This window comes from Bombus vosnesenskii, unplaced genomic scaffold, assembly GCF_011952255.1.
Source record: "Bombus vosnesenskii isolate JDL3184/JDL3185 unplaced genomic scaffold, Bvos_JDL3184-5_v1.1 scf7180000013352, whole genome shotgun sequence".
NCBI classification, from domain to species: Eukaryota; Metazoa; Arthropoda; class Insecta; order Hymenoptera; family Apidae; genus Bombus; species Bombus vosnesenskii.
Genome location: NW_022882988.1, coordinates 3,016,156 through 3,040,618, shown reverse-complemented (window position 1 = coordinate 3,040,618; position 24,463 = coordinate 3,016,156). Strand labels below are relative to the sequence as shown.

At 44.5% G+C, this 24,463-nt stretch overlaps 1 protein-coding gene across 1 annotated transcript in view; it reads left to right on the top strand.

Moving 5' to 3' along the window:
* LOC117236833 (LIM domain only protein 3-like) overlaps window positions 1-21,642 on the top strand; it is a 29,331-nt gene extending 7,689 nt beyond the window's left edge. Inside the window, exons 4-5 of the mRNA XM_033500150.1 lie at window positions 11,603-11,759; window positions 19,631-21,642. Coding sequence (XP_033356041.1) covers window positions 11,603-11,759; window positions 19,631-19,789 — 316 coding nt within the window. The 3' untranslated portion in view covers window positions 19,790-21,642. The remainder of the gene's footprint in view (window positions 1-11,602; window positions 11,760-19,630) is intronic.
* Window positions 21,643-24,463: the final 2,821 nt, after the last annotated feature.

Below are 24,463 nucleotides of genomic sequence, written 5' to 3'. Positions count from 1 at the left end.
CCGCACCGCGGTGAATGTCGTTATAGAAATTAATGCGATTTCCCTCGGGCTATCTACCCCCAGCTTAGATTTACTATAACCATAATCGAAATATAATCGAGTGCATCCGCGATGCCAGACGCGTGAAACGCGACTCTTCGTGTGTACGCGCCGCCTATTCGTCCGTAGTCGTTGCGTTGCGCCTGTTGCGAATCCTGTTACGAAATTCCTTCCGATGCGTCATGCTGTAAACCACCGGAGTGGTTCGCAGCTTATGCGTGCGATAGTAGCAAACCAGACGTCCATCGTTCATGGTCGAGCCTCGTGTTTTACAAACATTTGTTTTCATGCAGCGGTGTGCCTGCACGTTTATAAACAACGCGCGGCGTGCCGCGAAATGTAATTCTTTTTCCCCTGTGCATGACTCGGCATGAGCCGAGCCAATTAGGGAAAACTGCGCGTCGATGGTCGCGCTGTACGCCTCTGGACGATATTACCGAAGCGAAACGATGCGAAACATGTTCGACTTTGTAATCGGACTCGGTCCTTGGGAAAATAACGGGAAAGCGCACCGACATTAGCCAACGATCGGTATGGGAAAATGGAGGGGAGAAAGACGCGTGTACATGTAGATGGGGTTACGAATCGAGCTGATGTTTGCGTCAGACTCGAATGCTTTGTCGGTTGACAAACTCGACGTGTGCAACGTAATGTTAGACGGCTTGTGTAATCACAGAAACGCGGTCTACCCCTTAATAGGAAACTTCAATTGCAAATTAGTTCGTGGAACTATGCGACGAACGCTTTAATAGCCAGCATGTGATAATATCGGGCGAATTTACGTTTGTCCGCTAAGCAAATTCTTCGAAAAGCGGTGGTGGATGGAAGCGGGTGTGCCGTTGGTGAATCGAATACGAGAGCCAATAAATAATGAGAGCGCGGGAGATCGGCCGCGCTCTCGCGCGTGACCGTCGATAAAATAATAATTACCGGCGACAATGCGCCCGGTACAAATTGCCCGTTAATTTTTGCCGATAAACATTCGTAAGCCCGCGTAGAAGCGAAAACCGTATGCACGCGACGCGTAAATAATGGTGAAAATACGATCACGAAAAGCGCGTGTACCTCTACGCGGACACGTTCGATGTGCGAATGGCACACACTGCGCATATGTGTGCGTGTACCTGTGCACGACGCGGTCGAACGTGCGGCGCTGGAGGTTAGCCTCGGCGTAAATATCGCTAGACAATAATTTGGGGTGGTTATTAGCGATAATAAAATGCCAATTTATCGAACGATGCCTTTCCCATCAACATCCGCGATTTATAATCCGTATTCTCGATGCTTCGTCACGATCGCGCATCGCAACCACCCAATGTCCAGCTATTATTCACAGATGGAAAAAACGTGTTGTTGTACGTTTGCACGCGTTTAGCAGAATCGAAGATTCAGGAATCGGTAGTTTTGTTTAAACGGTCTGTACGGTTGCTCATTATGGACCGATAAGCCAACAGGGGTGAAACAACGCGGCGTCGACTGTCTCGGGCAGGTCACAATGAAACTAAGGCGCAATCTGAAGCCCCGTTTCTCTGTGACACATTGGTTTCTGAGTTACCGAGCGTCTGTGTCAGACACCCCGTATCTAGTGGGCTGCAATGGAGTTAGACGACTCGGTATAATATCACTTGTCACGTCCAACGTCAGTTCGGAAACCTAGACTATTCGGTTGCTATACGGTTGCAATAACACTGCCTATAGCTGAGCGAGCGTATAACTCGCGCCGTCCCCAACAGTCTGTTCGTTTGCTTCGTCTCGACAGTCGTAAAGGAAATAACATTCCTGAAATTTCCATGATACTTTCGAACCTTACTAATTACATCGCGTCTTAATACGAAAGTATCTTTCATCGAATATCGATACCTTTTACAAACCTTACGACCGTTTTATAAAATCAAGGTAAATCGACATATCGCTATCGAATCGATAAGAAAAGATCTTTATAGACACGTCACAGAAAGCTAGATTACGATAATAGATGGGCGTCCATCGACGCAACTTTCGAGAGGAAGAAGGTGGTGCTGGGAGCAGCTTGCGACACGTAAACCTCATGGGTTCAGGGTCCCGTCCAGTGCATCAATTTCAACTTTACTCGCCGTCTCCCTGTTTTTAGAAGACGCATTTTCTTCCACTTAACTTTCCCGGCGATAAGGGCAAGCTCTACGTCGAGGACCTGGCGGCGACAGGACGAGAGAGAAAGAAGACCAGGGGTTCGCGTGCAAAGTAAAGTTGTTCTTTAGTTCGTTAGGTCGGATCTACCGACAGCCAGGGGAGGCTGCTTTTCCGCTTTACTTATGAGACTCGAAGGTGAAAAGATAACCTAGCAACATTATTCACCGCTGGAAAGGAGCTGCGGTTGTTACAGCTAGGTTTAAGGATTCGCCGATGGCAACCTGCTGACGTAATACAATTTGATCAGCCCTCGATCCCCTACGTTTCCCTTGCTTACATCGCTACAGATAGAAGATTACATCGCTGCAAAAACTTCAACAAAATACAGTAGAAACTTGTTTATTCGCACTTCGTTTATACGAAGAAATTAATACTCGACTTAAAACGTACTACTTCAGTTACACGAATGTGTATTCTGACAACGACTGCAAATGTTTTCGGAGTATCTATAAGGAATACTATATCTCGAATATTTTATATACTTTTGCGTATTATGTGCATTTTTGCATCCTCAAATTTTCCATTAATGCATAAGAATCTTCGGTATTCCTGTAGCGAATATGATGGTTTGTTCGCATCGAGAATAAATTCAACGTGTTAAAGAGGAAACAGCTAAACGTGATGGAGAAGCAACTGGTCCGCTTCAGTTTTCCAAACATTATGTTCCTTTTTACGAAGTAGTATAGGAAGTAGAGGTTGAATAATTTGGTTATTCGTCTTGACCTGTTCGGATGATCGATCCTGTACAATCTTCTAAAACATTTCTTCGACGATAATGTGACGATAGTAGTCGGACGATCGTCAATATTCCGATTCCACATATATTGTACAGGCACAGAACGTTTTTGTTTCGTATAGTTGGCACTGTCATTATGATCTCGTTAAAGAGAAAGTTTTGCACAGCTCATCACAAGGGTAAAAGAGGATGCCCAGGGGCCAGTCTACGGATGGGCTTCTGTTCGAGGGTACAGGATGGATTCGAACTCCCAAGGGTGAAATGGCTCATTCCGACGCACTTATCCGGCGCACGCCGTAGATAACCATAGATTAATGGGGCTTGGAGACTCGAAAGGCGACGGAAAGAGACAAACGAACGAGAGTCGAAGGACGACAGAAGGGAATGAAAGACCAAGGGCAAAAGCGAGTAAAGACATGTGTCACGGAAAAGAGGAAAGAGGAAAACTCGATCTATAAGAGAGGGCGTTATACCTTACTCGGCGTCCTAGCTGATTTATTGTTTATTGAGAAATATGGCCGTTACTTCGCTCCTAAGAATTAACTTAACTCTCTTCTTTCCTCCTTTCATTTCGAACGGTTCAACGAACTTCAATCGGAGAGAACGAAAAAAAAAACTGGACGAAATACGAAACGGTTGCTATTACTTTCACCATCGGACGAGAATCGATCAAAGAGAGAATAGCCGAACGATGTTCGCTCGCGAAGTTCGAGTCGGGATGAAATTTTCACCAATTATTAGATAATACTGTATTAATGCATCGCTATATATAGTCTTTGAAACTCCTGCAGCTTTACGCCAAGTTGATGGACTTTGCTTAATGCAAAGCCGACCCACAGAAAGGATTAGGCTAGCTAAGCCCGCTACCAGAACTCTATCTCTTCCTCTCTTACTGTTTCTCCCCTCTAGGATATTCAGGATATTCAGTTATCAAGAGCTACCGGTCAGAAGGAGGTACTGTTAGAAGTCAAACAAGCTGCCCTAAGCGAGATAAGGCTGTTAGTCAGACCTGTAAGTTATCGGATAAGGAGCTCATCCCGTGTTTTTCAAAAATAAGCGATCGTATTAAGGAAATTAACACGTACAAGTCCCGACAATACTCACGATTGGCCATACAGTTTCTCTGTATGATAATAAACCACGGTTTACGCACATATTAACTCGAGCCAAGAAGTTTGCAGCTTGGTTCCTTGCACCTAACTCCGGACAAGATTTGGTAATTAAACCATGGCCTTTGCAACTTTGAATTATGCGTGTTCACGGTCCTACGCAGGAGAACTCCTAGGGGACCAATTTGTTGATTAAACCTTCGAAGCATCTTACCTTCTAATTCCAAGACCCTCTGCTTCTCAGCCACCATAGGTATTCCAGATATATGTAAAAAGTTTGTCTATATTTCCAACTATTTTAGCATGGTTTTCATTGAAAAGACACTGTTGAAGAAGACCCGATCAACCTTACAAGAATAAACAAGAAATCTAAATCATCCAACGAGTTTCAGCCACTTAAATCGACTCCATGGATCTCTTTAATTGTGAGCTTAATTTTGGGGTTTACGTTCATAACCCTTGCACGAAGAGGGTCGCATTATTCTCCCGTGGGGTGCAATTTATTAAATCCACTCTGGAATACGCTCGATTCGTATAATGCGACGCAGATTTCACGCTGGCGCATATAACAAGACGAGAAAGAACAACAAAAGTTAAACAAAACTAAAACAAAGAAAAAACTAACGCCGCGAAACGATCGAACGTTTGGCGGAACGTTGGCTTTCATCACCCATTTCCGTTACACCGTATCGCTTCGAGTAAATGACTCGCACGGACTGCTTTGAAATTGATTTTAACGACAGAATTAACATCGAAACAATCTACAGTTTTCGATAGAATTACGCGAACGATTTGGATATTTTCCAGCCAAATTACAGGAACGTCAACACCATCGCTGGTATCCCTGTCATCCACAATGCACAACTATGCGTCGAGGGCAATGCCGCTCTCTTTTCGAGTGTAAAATTGAATCAGCGCTTTTTAAACGTCCCGCACGCTTACTTTTACGCGTTTCGTTGGCGCGTTCCTGTACGTTTGATGAAAAACATAAATCGTTCGCTCGGCGCTCCGACATACGTGAAATTTTCAAACTTATCAACGTTTCTGAACAAAAGTAAAATATTCAAATACAAAATCGTCACAGTCTTTGTCTCGTTATCGATATGAATTATCCGAGATCGCGAAGAAAGGTCGTACACGTAGATCGATTCGTCTCGACCGTGATACTCGTCGATAGTCCAGACCGTGGACCAACTTGCCCGAAGCTGGCTCGTGAAATGACGATGAACGGAACCGAAACAAAACCTCGACAATGCCCGCCGGTTACACTTACGGTTTTACTGCTATAGCTGCTGGATAACTTCGATATTCGATATCGGTACATGGAAGATTTCGGAGTTGAAAGATCAAGCTTGTACTAGGCTGCTACGGGCTACTTCATGATAGGAAACTTAGGTAGCAGCGTAAGTCATGTTTAACCCGGTTCCCCTTAGTGGCACGTCAGCTCGTAAACCAAAGTGACTTAGCGGACCTCGGACATCCACTTCCGGTATACGCGGTCTCTCGAATGCGGCTGCTTCCCATTGGCCAATTCAAATTAGCCGGAGTTTATCTGGAATTATGGAGTACGGTAGCGTACTTCTCGACGATGCTCATCGATGAGCACGAGTACGTGCTTCCGAGCAGATCGATCGACTATGGGCCGCTGCCATAATTGGCAGATTCCCTCGTTATATTCACCAATTAAGTTCTCGCCTGGCTCTGCCAAAAACTGTTTTGTCAATTTCCAGCGGGCTGAAGGACCATCGCGTTTTGTTCGGCCGCCGTTGGAAAACAAACAAGGAAAAAAAAAAGGAAAAATCGATGCCTGCGAGCCGCAGGGGAGAGGACGATGTCTGTCCAAAGCGGAGTTTACATGCGTGCGTTGGACGCGTGTGTGGGTTCATGCCAGCGCATTATAGTTCGTTGCCGTTAACTGGCAATTATGCAGAGTGGAAGCTTAGCCTTCCGAAATGGGCATCGATCGTGTGCCGACTATCCATACCGTTATGCTGCCATATCCAGCCAATACGCTTCCGTGGAACGGAGATAATCGCGCGTCGAATCGAAACCGCGATTCCTGCGCCTTTCAACCGCTCGTCCTGTACGAAACGATGGAAAACGTTGGAAACGCCGAAACGTTTCCTTCGATTCGGATGGTCTATCTTCTCTCATCGAAGGGACGTCGCAACAGGATCTAGAAAGACGGCGACGCGATCGACGAACATGGTCGAAGATTGACGAGCTTGCTTGGAACTCGATGTCAATTTCCAGAGATGAGAGCCCGCCAGGCTTTTCTCGCAGTCACCGGTGTCGCGGATGATCCTAGAGAACTGATAAGTACCTGCTTCAGGCGAACGGTAGATTTATTGCCGTGCTTGTCGGTCTAACCTCTCGCTGCCACCCTTCCCTCTTCAGTTCTATCTTTACCCCGTCGATCTTTCTCTCTTTCTCTCTGTTTCTCGTGTTCCCCCTCCCGTTTTCTTAGTATGGAACTTGCCCTCGTCTAGTTCCGCGACCGAGAACCATTCGTACAGCCTCCCTCTCTTCTTCCGCTTCCGACCAAAACTCGACTTCCGTTTTATTGGCGGAAATAATCTTTGATGTGATTGCGTTTTGCCTTGGAACTTTTTTCTCCAACCACGAGGGCGACCAAGCCGATCGATTTGTGATACGCGGACCCGATTCAACTTCAACAGCCGCCAACCGCTTTCGGCTCCGCATATTTACGATAATGCGTTCTTTTTTTCCCTCTATCTCTCTTTCGTCGGGGCTCGTTACATATTAATACGATTTACATTAGCATAACAGCGAACAATATCGGCGAGAAAGAACGATAGAACGATATATACAAGAAACTAAAGAGTTGGAGAAGTGGGAGACGAAAAATCGCGGTGATTCTTTCCCGTAAAGTAAAGAGCGATACGTAGCAATTGTTCGATAAGACAGAGGCTTTATAAGGCGTTCAAACGATGACGAAGGGACAGTGAACGTGTCGCATAGAAATATCGCAGTTTCATCCAGCCGATTCAACCCCTTCGAAGCAACAAAGCCGCGTTCCTAAAGGTATCAACGACCCATCGTTGTCTTAATTTCCTTCGTAATCTAGGTTATTAATATAGCTTAGGGTCGGCGGCGCGTAATTTCACGCCGCATAGAAATTAATAGAAAGACGAATGCTCCCTTCGCGTACTTTATAGCTGAATACCCAAACGGAATATCAAATGAACCCTACATTGGTGGATTTCTATATTCGTTTTGGAAAATTTCACTAGAAAATTTCAGTAGAAAATTTCACTAGAAAATTTCATTAGAAAATTTCATTAATTTCATTCTTTAAAATTAACTACCAGTATTTTTCTTCGTTCGATAACGCGTTACGACATTCATCCTACTAATTAAAAAAAAAAAAAATCGTCCGCTGTATTCGAAGTCTTGAGCCCATCGGTTCGACGTCGATGGGATGCGTGACATGACGTAGGGCCCGTGAACATTTCCATGTCAACGTGCACCGTACGGTCGGACAATGAGTCGCGGATTCGAGACGTCGCGTTGTGTATTATCGAGTGGCATTCCGACGCGTCTCTGCAGCGACATTTAGATAGCGACGTCAACTGTCTACGGGGGTAAATCTGTCTTGGAAGCAAAGGCAGCGCACTTCCCCCAAGCGCCACAGCGACCAGCCCTCGCTACCGAACCGAGCGAATTCACTTCTGATCGAATTAGCGCGTCACAGTTCCCTGATACCCCGACAGTCTGAATTAATTAACAGGAGAACGCACTAGGTAAGCAGCCATTATCGAAATAAAGCGGTCAGATATGAGGTGGCATCGCGGGAAATAACCCGAAGGATCCGATGAATCGTCAATTTTTGCCTGTATAAATTTAAGGTGTTCTAGAAATCAAAAGAAATGAAAAGAGCGAGTTTCGAGTGCTAAAAATACGAGTACCGGTGAATGAAAGAACAGAGTATAGAATAGAGAAAGAGACGCGTGTCTGTGACTTTTGAACCATACTCTTAATCTTTTTTTAAGTTGTATTGTACATGAAAATTATTATTACATCTAGTTATTGTTATATCTAGTTATTATTTTACCTTTCGGCACCATAATAGAAATCCCAACGATATTTTGATAAAACTAGTTACGATGGTGGCAGGAATTCTTACTGTTTCTTAAACAGACAAGACTACCTAACGTCATATCGGGAGAACGTCTCGACGCGAAGGAACAGCGTCTTGACTCCATTAACTTCACACTTAGCAGCACCTTAGAAACCCTGGTGTCGGCGGAAGATCTGATTAGGGGTTCGAGTCTCTGCTAAACGCGTTAGTCTCGACTGTAGAACGTCGAAGAGGGAGGGGAGGTGGAGTGTACAGCTCCATCAGGTGCTAGAACGGTAGCTCTGCGAGAAGCCGCTGGGGTGGGACGTTTGGAGGCGGGGATGGTTGTCTCTCCATAGTTTGATGCAAATTGAGTAGGAGCACTGGCAACTACCAAGAATGTAGACCCTTTCTCTGGCTCTTCTCTGCCGCGTAGGGATTCCGCGATCAAGTACAAAATTTATTCTCTGCAACCACCTTCTCGCCAACGTTGCACCACCTCCCACCTCCTAGTCTCAGGTCTTGACTACCGCCGAAGTGTTGCCTTTTGGGGTTTCTCATCCTACTGCTTCGACAACTCGCTCTGTTTGCCGACGAATCTCGGGAGCTTCCTCTCGACTTAGCAACGTTAAAGTCGAAACGCGGGGAACGGTTAACTGTTTGCAAGACAACCCCTTCGCAATCATCTCGTTTTCTAGTTTTCCTATGCGTTGATAGATATCAGGAAAAAAATTTCGAAACGCTTGGCTTCTATTTCTAAAGCTCTATGAAAGAAAGCTGTATGAAACTGGACTTCTTTTCCGAATACGACGTTGCCTCGAAATGACATTACCGCGAACGAGAACGTTCCGACGCCATTTAACGTCACTAATGCTCGAAGCGTTTAACATTGCACAGACGTGTAACGCGTATCTAGTCAGAAAATCACAACACCATTACGCTACGATCTCGTTGCTTCCATCCTTCTTCCTTTCTGTAGCTTACCATCATCATCTCGCTCTAATGTTCCCTTTTTATGGCGCACGATTCGAAGCTGCCCCCGGGATCGATTTTACTTCGCACCATGGCACTTATCGTACCCCGTTACGGTGGAGCATTGCTTTTTATGGCGGTCCATGCTAGATGTTCCGATCGCTCTTCGCTTCTCTCGCTATTTTCTTTCCCTCCCGTAACCCTCTGCTCTACCCCACGCGTTCTTCCGCCTGTTTCCCTGTCTTCTCTCCTCTCGACCGTTCGGAATCGCGGAATTAAAAGAATGGAAAATCGAAGGGTGATCACCGTTCGCGATGTCAGTTACGGACGCGAACAGATGCTATCTCAATTCATTTTTGATGACGCTAAATCATCCTGTCTGCTATCGATCGCGTTACGTATCGGAAACCGCTCTACGTTTCTTCGACTGAACGCAAAGTAAAGATCGTTGCTAACTCTGTCGCCATTTCCACGGAATTTAATAGCATAACCTCGGATGACATCATCGAGCTCGAGAATATTTAGCCCGAGGCAACTTAAAAATACATATACATTTGTTGGCCATTACTGGCGTTACGATTGCCGGCCAGGCTCGTTTCGAATGCTGCAAATGCTCTGCATATTCGTGCAAGTGGCCCGGGGAGGTGCTGAAAAAAATCACGTCTGCATTTACATAAGCGCCGGTATAAACCACTCGACAGAAATCCCGACATAAAACTCAAACAGGATCCCAGCACGGGACAGCACATCCGTTGAATACGCAATGCCCGTATGTACACAATGTACTGTCCCTCCCCCCTCAAAAAAAAATGCTTTTATTATTCACCACCGAGTTACGATACTAAGATACACCCCCTACGTTTACACCTACGAGAAGTTTACGCGTCTGAACGATGACTTCCCGTCATCTCCAGGCTTTGAGCTTTCAGCGAGAATCGAATGGAAACAACGTACGGATATTACAATATGTTGGAACGTGAATGCATAAATACGGCATAATCGCGACGTCTATGGTTAATAATTTGTATATATATGTAACAAATTTTCTTTTTGCGAGTTATTTGGAATTTTAATTATGTTTGTCAAGACGAGATTATAAAGGAATTTAATCGATTGTAGAACAATCTGTTCTATTTTCTATGTCTGAACGATAATATCTTTTATCTGTCTTTGATCACGCTCTCTTTTGTTTTGCGGTGTAACAATTTTTCGTTCTTCTTGTCCCGACAGCCATAAACGCGCGAGCCGAGAGAAAATTGAAATACACGAAGATCACGCAGTGGACAAATCTTAAAATTCGTCGCAATAGTTTAGAAATGCTAACAATCGTATTTTACGATGTGAATGGAATAAAAACGCGAGGTAGATAACGGAATTAAATAATAAGGACAAGAGCGTTTCATTCTTGGAAGACAAATCGCGGAAACAGGCTCGTCATACCGCGGTCGATACGAAGTACGTATAACACTCTGAGAGCGATGTTCACGGCACCTGACGAGAATATCAAGGCGTCGCGGTATCCTGACAAAACGATTTTCGAGTCCCTCGTGGATCCTGTGAGGATCTATTGTGTTCGTTGGAAAGCAGCCACCCTTCGTGATCCTCGTTTTCCAAGGTTCTTTAGCATTTCCGGCGTATCGCCCTTTATGCGGACATCTAGAATTCCGCGCCCCGTTCTCTCGCGCGGTTACAGAAAAAATTGACTTTTAAGCCGGCAATAAAAAGGAAAAATGCGAAATCTTTGATTTTAGTAGCGCCTCTCCCACGCGTCTCTTACCGCCCGTCCGGCGACAGTTGGTCGATGCGTATAACCCTCGCGGCAACCTTATTTCTCTTATATCGCAAGCCAAGCACGTTCGTACTTCGCCACCATTTCGAAATCTGCGTTTCTGTATATAGCGTACATCGCGTAGGATCAGTAGAAAATACCATGGATTTCATTCGTTGAATTTTAAATCACAGTTACCTGCGCGTTATCAAAACTCAGTCGAATTATACATATAGATGTTCCGTGGTTTACAAGCTTTACAATGTGGATGCGTTAAAAATGAAACGGCCGTGGCGACAAAGTAAATGCTATTGGCGGATCGTTGGAAAAGACTTCGATTCCGGTATTCAACGTCTGCAAGGGGTGTGCAGGAAAGAAGGTTAGAGCAGAAATGGACTCGGCGGTAATCCAGGTACGACGTAGCGTCTGCGAATCGAGTGGAAATTTACATTTAAAGGACCTCGAAGACACTCTCGGAAGCTACGGGGTACCGGTGGCGTTTCGCTGCCTGTTTTTATTTTCTCGCAATTTCCTCGACGGAGCAGAACGGAAAACGGTCTTAAAAGGAATTAGCACGCTTTACTACTCCGCCTATCTCCGACAACTCTTAGCCGAAATTTCTTCAAACCTCTGCCATTTCCCAGCCTCGTCGTACTAATCCGCGCTACTCTTACTACTTTAACGAAATGCCACTCCGTAAAAATAATTTCATTTTTCTCTGTTCCTAGATTCTGTATAGGCGACAAGTTCTTCTTGTGCGAGAACAAAATCCTGTGCGAGAGCGACTACGAGGAAAGACTGGTTTTTGCGAACATGGCGGTGCATCCGCCATCGACCGCGACTCTGGCGCACATCAAGAGACAAGTGATTCATCTTCAACCACAGGTAATTAAACGCTTTGAACATCGAGCATTCGATACTTTTCAAAAGCAACGTCACGCGTAGCGATCATCGATTACGCTTAGTCCCGCGATCTACATAATCCTATGGAATACCAGTTGACATCCTTTGACAGCGATACCGCTATAAACGTGGTCGATATCCCTGTTCTGTCGCAAAATATGTATGCTGACCGTGCAAGCGTATCGCTTTCACCCGCGCGACGCTGTCCACGTCGCTGCTTCGAATCTGCCGGAGATTACGATGATCGGATGTTCTGGAAGGTTCAAAACTCCTTAAGACGTAACCCCTTAAGGTGGGTTAAAGTGGCAGGTCGCTCGTCCTGACCCTCTCGACAACAAAGGACTCCCTCGGGACTTCAGCTATGCTTTACCATCCCGCCATCATCTTACGAGTTAGGATATCGCGTGTCCTTATTAATTAAGCTCGTCCGTTAAGCAAGCCTCATCGCATACCGTAACTATCCATCCTCTTCACCGGGACTGGAACGTGCGAAAGAATTTACTCTTTGAATAAGGATTTGACAGCGTCTTAAGTGGAATTACCCAGCTGAAATTCGTTGAAGAACTCGTGCTGCCGTCGTCGCGAAAAATGTCCTCCGGAACGAAACACCAGCGAGTATTTTAAGCGCGTTGATCGACAAGAAATTGTGCAGAATTTTTATCCGTAGAGTAGATTCTTCGATATATAAATACGCAAAGTTTTACCGTTTTCTATGGATAAAAGATAAAAGCAACGACTCTTTTTATCTCGATGATCATAGAGGACTACTTTGCCTTGCAAGTTGGAATTTTAAGCACGTTGATGGATGAAATGAATTTACGAACAATGTCAGTCTACTCCTTCTTTTATAAATGAAAGATAAAATAGAAATTATTATTCCTTAGATAGCATAGAAAACTACTTTCCATCTACAAGTTATTTGGAATTTTAATTATGTTAATCATGACGGAATCATAAAGGAATTTAAACGATCGTAGAAAAATCTATTCTATTTTCTATGTCTGAACGATAATATCTTTTATCTGTTAAATGTCCAAAGATATGGTTGTCTTCCGATAACCATAGCTACTTTCCAAGTTGGAATTATAAACTCGTCGTCTAGTTAAGCCGTTTGGGTTTCTTGATTATCTTAAGACAACAGTCGTGCTTCGAAACAGTACCTTAAGCCCTTACCGCGGACCTCCGCCTGTCTGACCCAAGGTGGATCCGATCTACTTAATCCGATCTCCGTCTTGCAAGGATGTTTACGTCCCTCTGCATGCTTGCGTCACGTACCATAATTTACCAAGTGCAATATTTACCGATCAACTATCGTCCGACTTGTTGTTATATCTCGTACAGGAGCCACGATCGACGACGTGAATCGACACGATAATACACATATTTCCTTTATAAAACTCGCATAACACGAGCTACGAGAAAAATAAACCCATTACGCTTGTAATTTTTTAATTAAAGATCCAGATTTCCTCCTAAATTCTCTCTCCAAACTCGATCGTGTAAAATTACTAACCAAATTTTGATGGTTCAACGTTTTCATAATGAACATCCTGAAGAGTACAGAAGCATAGCGATACAAATCTACTACCAGTAAATACCGCGCAATAATTATTTTAAAATTGTAAATTCTAAAATCAGATTACCAACACCAACGCTTTCCTTTGACAACTACTTCATTTTTAGTAAGCCCTGTCTTAATCCTGTCTATAGAAGAAACGATTCGCATAATTGCTGGAAAGTATCGTTAAGGAAGTTTCAAGACAAACTTTTAAGAGTGGTCGAAGAGGCTAGATTGCCGGTGCACACGCTCGAATTGTACGCATGCACAGAATAACGAGGTCCCCAAGCCGATGATATCAGACTCGGCAGCGTGTACTACTTATAATATGCAAATTTTCTCCCCTTAACCGTTCTGCCGGGGAACTACGTGTAATTCAGGGGTTGCTAACCCTTGCGACTCTATTTCTACACCACGTAAGTGTTCATGTTCTCGAGCGGTAGCCTACTACGCGTGTCCTTCGTTTCCGTATGCGTGGTTCGTTCCTCGTGCGTGAGTGTTTAGTTCAATTAATATCGGTTTGCACGTACGACTGGTGAGCCAAAGTGGCAGGGCGCTGTGGAATCCGCGTGTTGGACAGAAAAACCAACGGTGGAAAGGAAACGTCACAAGGGAAAGAGGAATTACGTGCGAAAGTAGAACTGCTCAACGATTGTTTCTCACGTACTGGAAAGAAACGTCGCGCGCGACGTTGAAACGCGTAAATCGCGGTGTCCCGATCGCACGGGACTGAATTTTTTTCTTTCTTTTAAGCGACACCTGAGACGAGTCTAGGGTCGGCAATGAACACGAACGTAGAAGAGAGGCAACGTTGGGAAACCTCGAAGAAAGTAACGCCTGACGTAAAAGCGTCGCTGCATTCGTTACGCGATTTCTCAGGATCCTAGGATTTTTCGCGGATCGATGAGTCGGCTGTAATATCGATTTCATCCGAGGGTTTATGACTGAGGGTTATAAATGACCGATGCTGTGAAATAACGGTATGGCGGACTAATGCCAATAATCGACGCGGCATGCTAATGTAGTTTGCGCATCTATTACGTTAAGCCTGATGGATCTCTCTTGACATGTCGTTCCTGAAGCGTGAATACCTTCGATCGCAGAGAACACCCCGAAGGTGTCTGCCCCGGCGACATCGAGAGCCGTTCTATTTCCTCCGGTGAATGTCATTCTGACATTTAGCATCTGAATGGAAAAGACAATCGCCGAGACAGCTGGTCTCCGGCGTGAGTTTGACGCGGTAGATAATGTCAGGTAGCGAATCGTTTCGCCGCGCGTGTTTCTCATTAAGTGTCACGAATCAACGTGGCGCTAGTACGTTCAGATTGGAAACCAAGATTGTCATCGGCGATGCTAATTTTCCAGATTTACGCAGCTACAGATCGATTCGTTTTATTATCGTAATATCGATCGATAACGCGTCGTTACGGAGATGTTCTCAGAGGACGTTTCATTCGACTGTATAAAGATCGTGGGAACGGATTAGGCGGAAACGACGATCAACAGGAGTTAGGGAGGAAAGGATAGGATAATTCGACCCTTGGAACAGCCGGCTCGTTGGTGGAATTAAACGTCGCGACGGAATGCAAAGTGGTCGTGCTATCTCGACTTGACAAAATCAAGAGTAAAGAGGGGCAAAGAAGGAGGCGCTAAGATTCTTAAAAACCGCGAAGAGGGTGCGCATCCAGGCCGTGGCAGCTGCCACCCTTAACGCTTCTCCTTAAGCCGTGGCTATGGGAATGGCGAAGTTACCTCGGCCGAAGGAGGTGGAAGGTAGTTTTTCTGATTGCCTGAGAACGGACAGCTGTCCCAATCTTTCTCAGCCGAGCACTCGGCAGCCTCATCGGCTCTTGTAAATAACGCCTGACCGTGCAGCGTTTACGAATAACTCGAGCGTGCCAGGCGATCCTAGGTAAACCGGTAATGGAGGCGAAAAAGGGAAAGGAGAATGGAAAAAAATACGACGGTCATCACCCTCGATAAATTCAATTACCATCGTCCCTCGAACAACCGCTGTTCCGTTTCTACTTCTCTCTCCACTCTCCGCCAAGTGGAAAGAAAACGTCTCGTTGAAAAGAAGCTCGCCGTTCATCTATCAAACGTGTCACGCGGCTCTTTAAACGCGTTTAGGAAAACCGTTCGAGAGGGGAGTTTCTAATCGATTCGAGATCGCTCGTCTTTTTAAGGCATCCCGGCTAACTTCGTTTCAACGGCGCGATATCCCTTTCCCACGGAGACAACTGTAACGCGTTTAAAAATTGGCGAGAAGTCTTATTTTGATCTAATTTTCCCCTCGAGACTCGAACGGAGAACGCGGGAACGTGGGAAAGGGATACGCCGCGAAGAGGTCGAGACGAAGAAAGAGAGAAGCCGAACGTAACGAGAAAGAGAGAGAAACCGAAGGGAAGGGAGTTGGAAACGATTATCTGAGTTTTAAAACAAACTCTCAAGTGTCTGCAAAGTCCTCTGCGAATCAGAGGGTCGAAGGGGGTGGAACTAGGGAACGGAGAAGGGGAACGATGGAGAAGGAGGTTGCGGAAGATAATATGCTAATGCCAAGACGGAGACTACATGGGAATTTAAGAGGATCAATGTGCAGTACGAGATTCGTACGGCGAATAAGGTATTACAACGTCTTCTATACTTCTTCCAGGCGATTAGACCCTCTAAAGTTCGCGGAACGTGCACGAGGAACCTGAATTAAATTAAACTTCCGAATATTCGTCATTCTTACTGAGCGTAAGTGTACCGAAGCATAATTCGCTGGGTGAAAACATTATCTACGAATCTACCGTAACGATAGAATTAATCTACTGTTATAATATGAATTCTTTTAAAATAATAACGAAGAAAATCGAGGGAACTCCTGTGAGACATCGGGCCCGTATACATATCGTTTTTGTTAACAAACGTATTATTAGATTCACGGTACTTGACTACATTTCACATAAAGCTTCCACCTAGCCCTTTACACAATGCACGCGGAGAAAGCTCGCATGGGAAAGCCCAGCTTGCGAGCTTATGTGAGATTATGAGTTTAGTTACGAAACAACGGAACGCTACGTGGCCTCTACTCTCTTTTGTAACGATTATTACACGTAGCGCGTGGCCTTACCTGCGCGTTCACTTAACCGCGACAGAGAACTCAGCCATCGTCGAGTTTATTTAGACCGACAAAAATAGAACACGAGAGAGAATCGTAAAATATCAGTGGAGACGTTTTTACCGCCTAATAATGCAATTACACCTATGATAATATAATTTCACGTTCTAATAATAACGACGAACACGCTTCCTGTTAATCGAGAATCGCTAAGCGTGACTCTATATTTCACGAATAACTCTGGAAATCCCAAATGATGAAGCACATTAAGGAAATCCTACGCGATATAATAATCCCTGGTAAAATAGCGAGGTTCACGGCATTCTGTTCTAAATGATCCTCCTTCGATAAACGACGTGGCTAATTCTCATCTCGTGCTTCGGGCGGTGGATAGCCGGGCAAGGATCGTGGTACCGGAGCGGCGAATGGTGTAGAGGGTGGCGCTAATTTTTGCGCTTAAGAAAAGCAGCACTGTGGAGGAACTAGCTTGCACCTGGCTGTTTCCCAGCCGCGGGAGATCAACGGACAAATGACACGCGATTCTCGTAGCTCCCGGTAACCACCGACAACCCCCGACAACCCCCCGATGCTCCGCATTTACCGTCAGTTACAAACTGCCTTCACCTTCTCTCGTCGAGTCGCGATTAATGTCTTATTCGTGGCCGAGGCGTAAAGATACATTTACGCTGGCGTAGGAAATTTCGCAATGGAGTTAATAAAAATAAATTGCCTACTGTCTGGTGTACTGAATTGAAAGAAAAGCACGTGAAGGATTTGAAACGACGAATGTATTAAAAATGGAACGAGTTAAGGGAAACATTAAACTTAAGTGGTTGTGGATCTAAAAGATTCCAGACTTATTAAAGCAGAGTCAGATAACGTTCGACTTATGATCCGAGTGGAAACTCGATTTTACCTTCGAAAGAATCATCTACGTTCGTAGAACTTTGCAGTTGAAGGTTTAAGTTGAAGAATCTTAGAATTCCAAACGAATCTCGGTCCTCTTTGAACTTGAATATCTCCGCGAGACATGCAGATCGGAGAACGGATTCTACGAGTTCGGGATTCACTCACAAGTCTATATTTCGAATGTTCAGGATGATTTTCACCGACTCCTATAAATCTAGCGTCCAGAAAACCGAATTTCATTAGGTTACGATGATTTCTATGGAATCATATAGATCTGTTGTATCAGAATCTACAAATCTAAAGCACCGAAATCTAAATGTCGAAGCCGTATTTTTCACGAGACAGTGTCTGAGATGAAATTACCTTCGAACTTTGTCGCCGAATGTAAAGAATGTAAATTATTTTTAACGAAACCTACGCTCGAATGACTTCATCTTACTAGAGTACATATTGGTCTGTGCCAGCAATCTGTATCTGTGTAAACGATTCGCAGAGCGCGTGCCGTTTGATTACAAAGACGGCAGTAAATCCACGGGACAGTAATTCCTTCTCTGGCAATTGTAGATAAAACTTGAATAAGTCATAGACTTAATTTAACCCGTGGTACCGACCAACAGCGGTCCGGAGCCTTCCACGGAGATTTCTTAATTACGTGCGGGCTTCTGGCCGGGATGGGGTGAAAAGAAACAGAGCAAAAGGCGAGGAGGAAAAGAGATAAAATGGAAGGGCGTTTGTATCGAGAAGAGAGGAAGAAAGACGATGGTCCCTCGTCGGCTCGCGAAAAGCTAAAAAGGGTTTCCCGTTGCGGCAAGAAGATTTAGAAATTCTTCCAGAGGAGAAAGTCGCCCTTGCAACGGCGATAAAGCATTTCTTCAGCGGTGCTTTGTCATTTTTATCATAATTATTTACGGGTTAATTACTCGCTCCCGTTGGGGCTGTGCGAATTTTTCTCCGTCAGTTGCACCTTAGATTTTCCAATTAAAAACGCCGTACATATTTCAACTTTCCTTTTAAAGCGTATATCGTATTCGAAAGAATCACTAACGAGCCTTTATTTTTCTTTCCCTAACGCGCCCCCTAACTGTTCAGCCACTTTGTGGACACGAAAGTTCACGCGCATGAGGGAAATCATGAGAATGGCAGGTTCGTTCATCGTGCGAAAGTTAGCATGATCAACTCGCGAAGTAAAATCATGGTAAGGGTGGATCTCGTCAGTAAGGGCTGTGCCGCACGGTCTGCCGAATTTTAAGCCTGTATAATTTAACACCTTTGCCGGCGAAACTAAGAGAAACTGATGGCGAAGGGAACAGCGGAGCTAGAAATACCAAGTTTGAAGTTTTCAACGCCACTTATCTATCCTAGCGGCATCTCTTGTTCCCCGTGGTACCCTCTACTTACTACTTCCACGAGCACTTCTTTCTCCCTTTCCCCCTCCTTCGTCGTCGTTCCGGTGGATATGGCTTGCAGATAGAGACGGCTAAAGACCGAGACAAGTGGCGCGGAGAAAGAGAAAGAACAGAAACGAAAGAGAGGATATCGAGAGGGAAAAGATAGGAGGGACGAGTGGAAACGCCCAAGTTGAGTTGCTCCGTCTGAACTGAGATACAAGTTCGTTCTTCTGGCCTTTTGTTTTTGGAGTAGAACCGTAGAGACGGCGGAGCAGGAACAAGAACACCGTGTCTAAAACGAATTCGTTAGTGGCATCAACCCCTTTCACTGCGCGAATACCTTCCCTTCTTTCGAGTTTTAAGTCTCTGTCGTGAATAATTGCTCGAATCAGATTAAGGCGTTGCCCGGTCGATTGATTGCTAATGTAATTACAAGGCAACCAGTTTCTATCCACCTTTACGCTATCGTAGATTCGTCGATTTAACAAAGCTTCGAAGCTGTCCTCTTCTGCAAAAAGATTTTAACGCCAGGGCTAGAGCGGTCAAACGACGAATAACATAATTTTTCATATTCGTCTTATTACAATGGCGAATGTTTGGGCGTTTGAACGATGTTTCGTAAAATTAAATTTCTCATTGATTATATGTAAATGAAGCTAGTTCTTTTTTCTGTATCGTGGATTTTTTCAAGTATCGGATGATATCTACTATGTTGATTTCTTTCGGACAAATTTTATACTTTAACAGTCGTCGATAAATCTAATGTTAACGTATAATATTGCAATTATCCTTCAGAATGCTTCCGACCAGTATTCTACCTTTAAATTAATCCACACCGCGTGGAATCGTCGCAATTTTTGAACACGTTATAACTTTGACGATTTCTGTCTTTCAGATCATGTCTCCGGGAGGCCCGCAGAGACAAGTAAACGGAGAGACGACCCATAACCACAATGGATACGCAGCGCCAGCGAGCTCGAGCGCCCATAACATCCTAACCTCCATGAATAATTTAAACGGTATCAATGCACAAGCACCTTACGATACCAAATGACAAACGAAGTAAGCGCCGACGTATCGATCGTATCACAAATGCGTTGCCAAATTCGTTTAACGACACGGACGTCTTCTATCATCATTGCCGCTATCGTAGTAACACTCGGAATGTTCGCTCGTTACTGGAGTCTCAAAAGTCTGCTTACACGTTCGAGATTCGTTATTAAACAACAGCCAAGAGTGGTCGTCGTTCTAACGACCAATAGACGAACATCCGTAAAATCAAGCATAGACAAAATGTTAAACACTTTCGCAATAGCAACTTCTATTTCTCTAAAATCTACTAGATGGTACTCTAATAAATAGATGCCTGTTACATCATAATTTCTAACGAATTTCAATGGATCTTGGAGTCAAGTTCATCCAGAGAAACAACGTGCTGATTTTAAATTCGCGTTTGAAGTTATCAAGTTAAGACGTATTTTATATCATGGCGTAGCAGGTGACCAGACTCTGAAGACTGTACGAGTCGACATGAGTGAAATCATTGGTGCTGTTTAGAAGTTTAATTGCTCGAATTTCGCAGGCTAAGGTAGAATATAAAAATCAACAGGAAGGACGAAGTGGCCAGCGAACAGAAGAGCAAGGGAGAAAAAGGGGTTGAAGCAGGATGAGGTTAGAACGCGCGAGGAAACAATGCGGGTAAACCAAATGCTCAGGGGTGATCAAAGTTTGGCTGTTCTTGTAGTCGACTTTGCTGTCCGTTGCGGGTAACGCCGGTAAATCTAGCTTTACCGGACTACCGGACCAACGAACTACCGGAGGTAGAACTGGAGGAATAGCCAAACGGAGTGAAATTGGTGAGCGAGGTTGGCTTGGCAGATCGGATCGGTAGCTCCGGCTTCGCCATCCAAACCAGCCAGAACCAACCTCGCCACCCCCCTTGGGGCTCATACGTTAGGGGTGACTTAAGCATTGTTTCAACTTCGAATCTCCCGGTAGAGGGCCAGATTGATGTCGCGAACTTTTCCGTTGCCTTATTTGCGAGTCAGATAACGAGGCTGAGTTATGCCGAAAGTTCTCTCTTTCTCTCGGATTGGCCGGGGCCGCTATCAGAAACGAGCAGACCGGCCGAAGAAAATGTTTTATTTCCTTGATGCCATACGCTGCGGAGATTTGTCGGTGGCACGCCTCCGGAAAAGAGTTTCACGATCGTTCGAACGATAATAGGCTTACGTCTGTCGGATACGATAATTTTTACGGGAAACGAACAGTTTTCCATTTCCAATGAGAAAACAGATACGACTGCGATTTCTTTCGTGTTCGATCTCTTTCTTATCGACGGTTACGTACTTTATCGCGTGTCACGATGAAAATACTCGCGAGCGAGCGAGCCTATGATCGTTCTATCGTTTTTATCGAATTTTTCTATCGGAACGTTTTGTTTTGTATTTTGTAAGCATAACGAATACTTCCACGATACTCTACGATTTTACGAGTACGCGCGTAGTTCCTAACGCTAAGCGTCTCTGGGACGAAAAATGAAACGTAACGATCAGTAAAAAGGAAAAACCCATATCGTCTCGTACGACTACTAACCGATTGTCTAACCAAATTAACTCGTATAGATTACGATTAGCAGTGACTGTGGTAGGCGATCTCTAGTCACACTATCGTTACCTACATCATCGAGTATGCTCCCTTGACGTGCATTGTATCCAAGCAGCTTGTCTAACGGGAGAAAAAAAAAACACCTAGTCCATTTCGTCTTAAACGCTATGTACGATGCATGTAAAATCTTTGACCGAGAATACGTAAGGAAGTGTGTACGTTCGCTAGTATAGATATGTTTTGTATCATAGTTCTATCATAGAAATATTAATTAAAATAAAATTACTGTTTCGATGTTAACCGTGTCGTTCTATACAATACCTGCCTAACCTCCCTAACATATAGCAAAGAAATGACGAAAACGCGAACGTCTATGATATTGATTTCGTAACTTTAAAGTCAATTCTTCGTAATATCTTCGCATCCCCGTTACTGTCCCGAGATTTTCCCTGCGTTTCTCGCATCCTTCGCGCTTCCTCTGAATTATTTAAGGGCACTACGTGATTGGCCGACAAATCCGATATACCTCAATAATTTACCAATCATACGCAGTCCTTTGTGTTTTATACGCCACGTTGCGAATAAATCGCATTGCGTATTCAGGAGAGCGAGATCCAACTCTATTCGACTGTGAGCGCGAACCCTCGCTGTATTCGCCTCGAGAACAAAAAAAGAAAAAAAAAACGGAAGAGAAGCGATGGTCTAGGATATGAGAGATCGAAAAGGAAGCAATTTTTAAGGAACCGCTCGAGGTTTGCCGAATGTGTCAATAATATCGAGATGGTAGAAAATTTGAAGCACGAGCTAGTACGGAGCTTAAAATAATTTCCTCTTTCTTTCTCAACACAATTTTTCGCGCAAATAGAAATTTCTCGATTCGACCGAGAAAATAACGCGATTTCGGTCGTAAAACACAGTCTGATTTCGTCAGAGGAACGGCTTATCTGGAATCGAACGACTGCGGCAAGTAAACTAAGCTGGAAACGAGTGGTGGAGAGAGAGCGGGCATTCGATGTAAATTGGCAATTTTTCCTGTGCGACCTACGGTAATCATTGGCAATTAGACCGACGGACTACCGATAAATGTTATTTATGGCCGCGATTATCCGCGGCGCACCTAGCTGCCCGAAGGTTCGTCTAACTATAAAACCTTGCTCGCGGCCGTCTAATTGGTCGACGATTATTCCTGTTTGTACAAAATGTCCGTACAAGCGCCACTTTACTTCGCCACAAATACAGGCGAAACTTTCTGATGAATCGCGTGTACCGATTTAATGCACGCGAATCACGGATATCAGCGAACAACTTAACCGAATTCGGTTGTATCGCTTAATTAGTACAACGTCCCGATTATATTTGTTTTAATGTATACAGAAAATCGAAAGATCAATATATTAAATCAAAGGATATAATTGTCAAATTGCAATCAAATACAGCGGTCACCAAAGGTATTCGCGTACCCCCATTGTATTTATTACGCCATAATAATTAATTACCTTCAAATATATCAAATTTTGTATCGTTTAGCAGTACTTCCATGTAGCTACAAAAACTTGATACTGCGAAAATGTAACATATATAGAACCTGATACGAAAACTTTTTATCGGAAAATATGGTTATGCGAAAATCTCTTTTGCGGCAATTGTACGTGGTTGATTCAAAATAATTTCAAGAAAGATATTTTACTTAACGTCAATAGCCCATCTGTCGGTTGTATTTTTCTATGGATACGTGTATTTCGGACAAAGCACGGATGAGAATACGGCGGGTAGCGTGGTAGCCAGCCGAAAATCGTATTCTATTCGCTGAACGTGATTAAAAGGGAAGAACGTACGCATCGCGGTCCTCTCGCGGCCCTTGAAACAATATTATTATTAAAAGCTTTGCGCGGTCCGGTGATCCACGTGAGTCGACGGAATGGTGAAAAGAGTAGTGGACACGCCGGAGGAGAGAAAGAGACCAAGCTAGAAGGGAGATAGGGACAGAGGGTGGCTTGGGAGAGGGTCCAGCGACGGAACAGCGATTAATTAAAAGAGCAAAAACTGTTTTCATAAAATTCATTTGCGGAAATATGCGCCGACTGAAATAATATCCGGCCGATGAGCGCGCGTGTCCTGGCTCGCCCCGGTGTTCACGGGGACGCGGTGCTCGAGAGTGAAAAACCGACGCGAATAAAAATGGAGGCTGCACGAAATACGAAAGTTTTCGCATTTTTTTACGTTCGTCCAGCGGACCGTGGTATACGTTATCGCGCGATTCTGTGTGGGTGAGTACGTTTATTCTCTTGACCCGGCATCGTAAGCGTATCGTGCATACACCGGTTACAAAGCAACCAATCTTCTCTGTCTTTTCCTTCTTTTCTCTGTCCTTTCTCTCGACCCTCTCGCCACCACCCTTCTCCCTCCACTGTTCCGCTATTGCTTCTCTCTCTTTTGTTGCCACATTTCCCTCGTTCCCACTTTCATTCAATCTCACAGCCGTTCAGTCATAAAAATATTTCTACGCCTTCCTGGATATTTTTTCTTTCCGTTGCCATACCTTGCACACTTTCCCAACGTTGGCCGTCGCCCTCCCCCTCGGCGCACCCCTGCCCCCTATTATTCTCGACGGCTAGGAGTGGCGCGAAGTGTGATTTAAACGCGCGTAAAAGTGGCCGTTAAAAGGCAAGAAAGCTCCTTAACTCCCGCTTTGATTGGCCAACTCGGTTTATTAAAACGCCCCGAGCGATATTACATATTTTTCTTCTCGCTTGAACCGGGCCACTTCAACGCAACCGTACATCTCCTTTTTCCTCGTCGTTGCCCATTCTTTCGTATTCTTTGTCGGGCTATAAGGCTAGCTGCTCAAATAACCATTTTCTCTTTCTCAGTTCCTTTCCTTTATTCCCCACCTCCGGTCCACCTTCGGGCCAGTGTCTTACTACGCCTCCAACAACTTTCTTTCCCGAACCTCCGCGCAACCAACATCTTTCAACTCCTTCTAAACGATATTCTTGAAGAGCGTCGAGTGGAAAGAATACAATCGTTGAAACGGATCGTTGGAACGTAAGTGAGAAATATGCAGAAACGAGCAACGAGAATTAAAATCGCGTTAACGCCATATCCCCTTGTACAAACACGA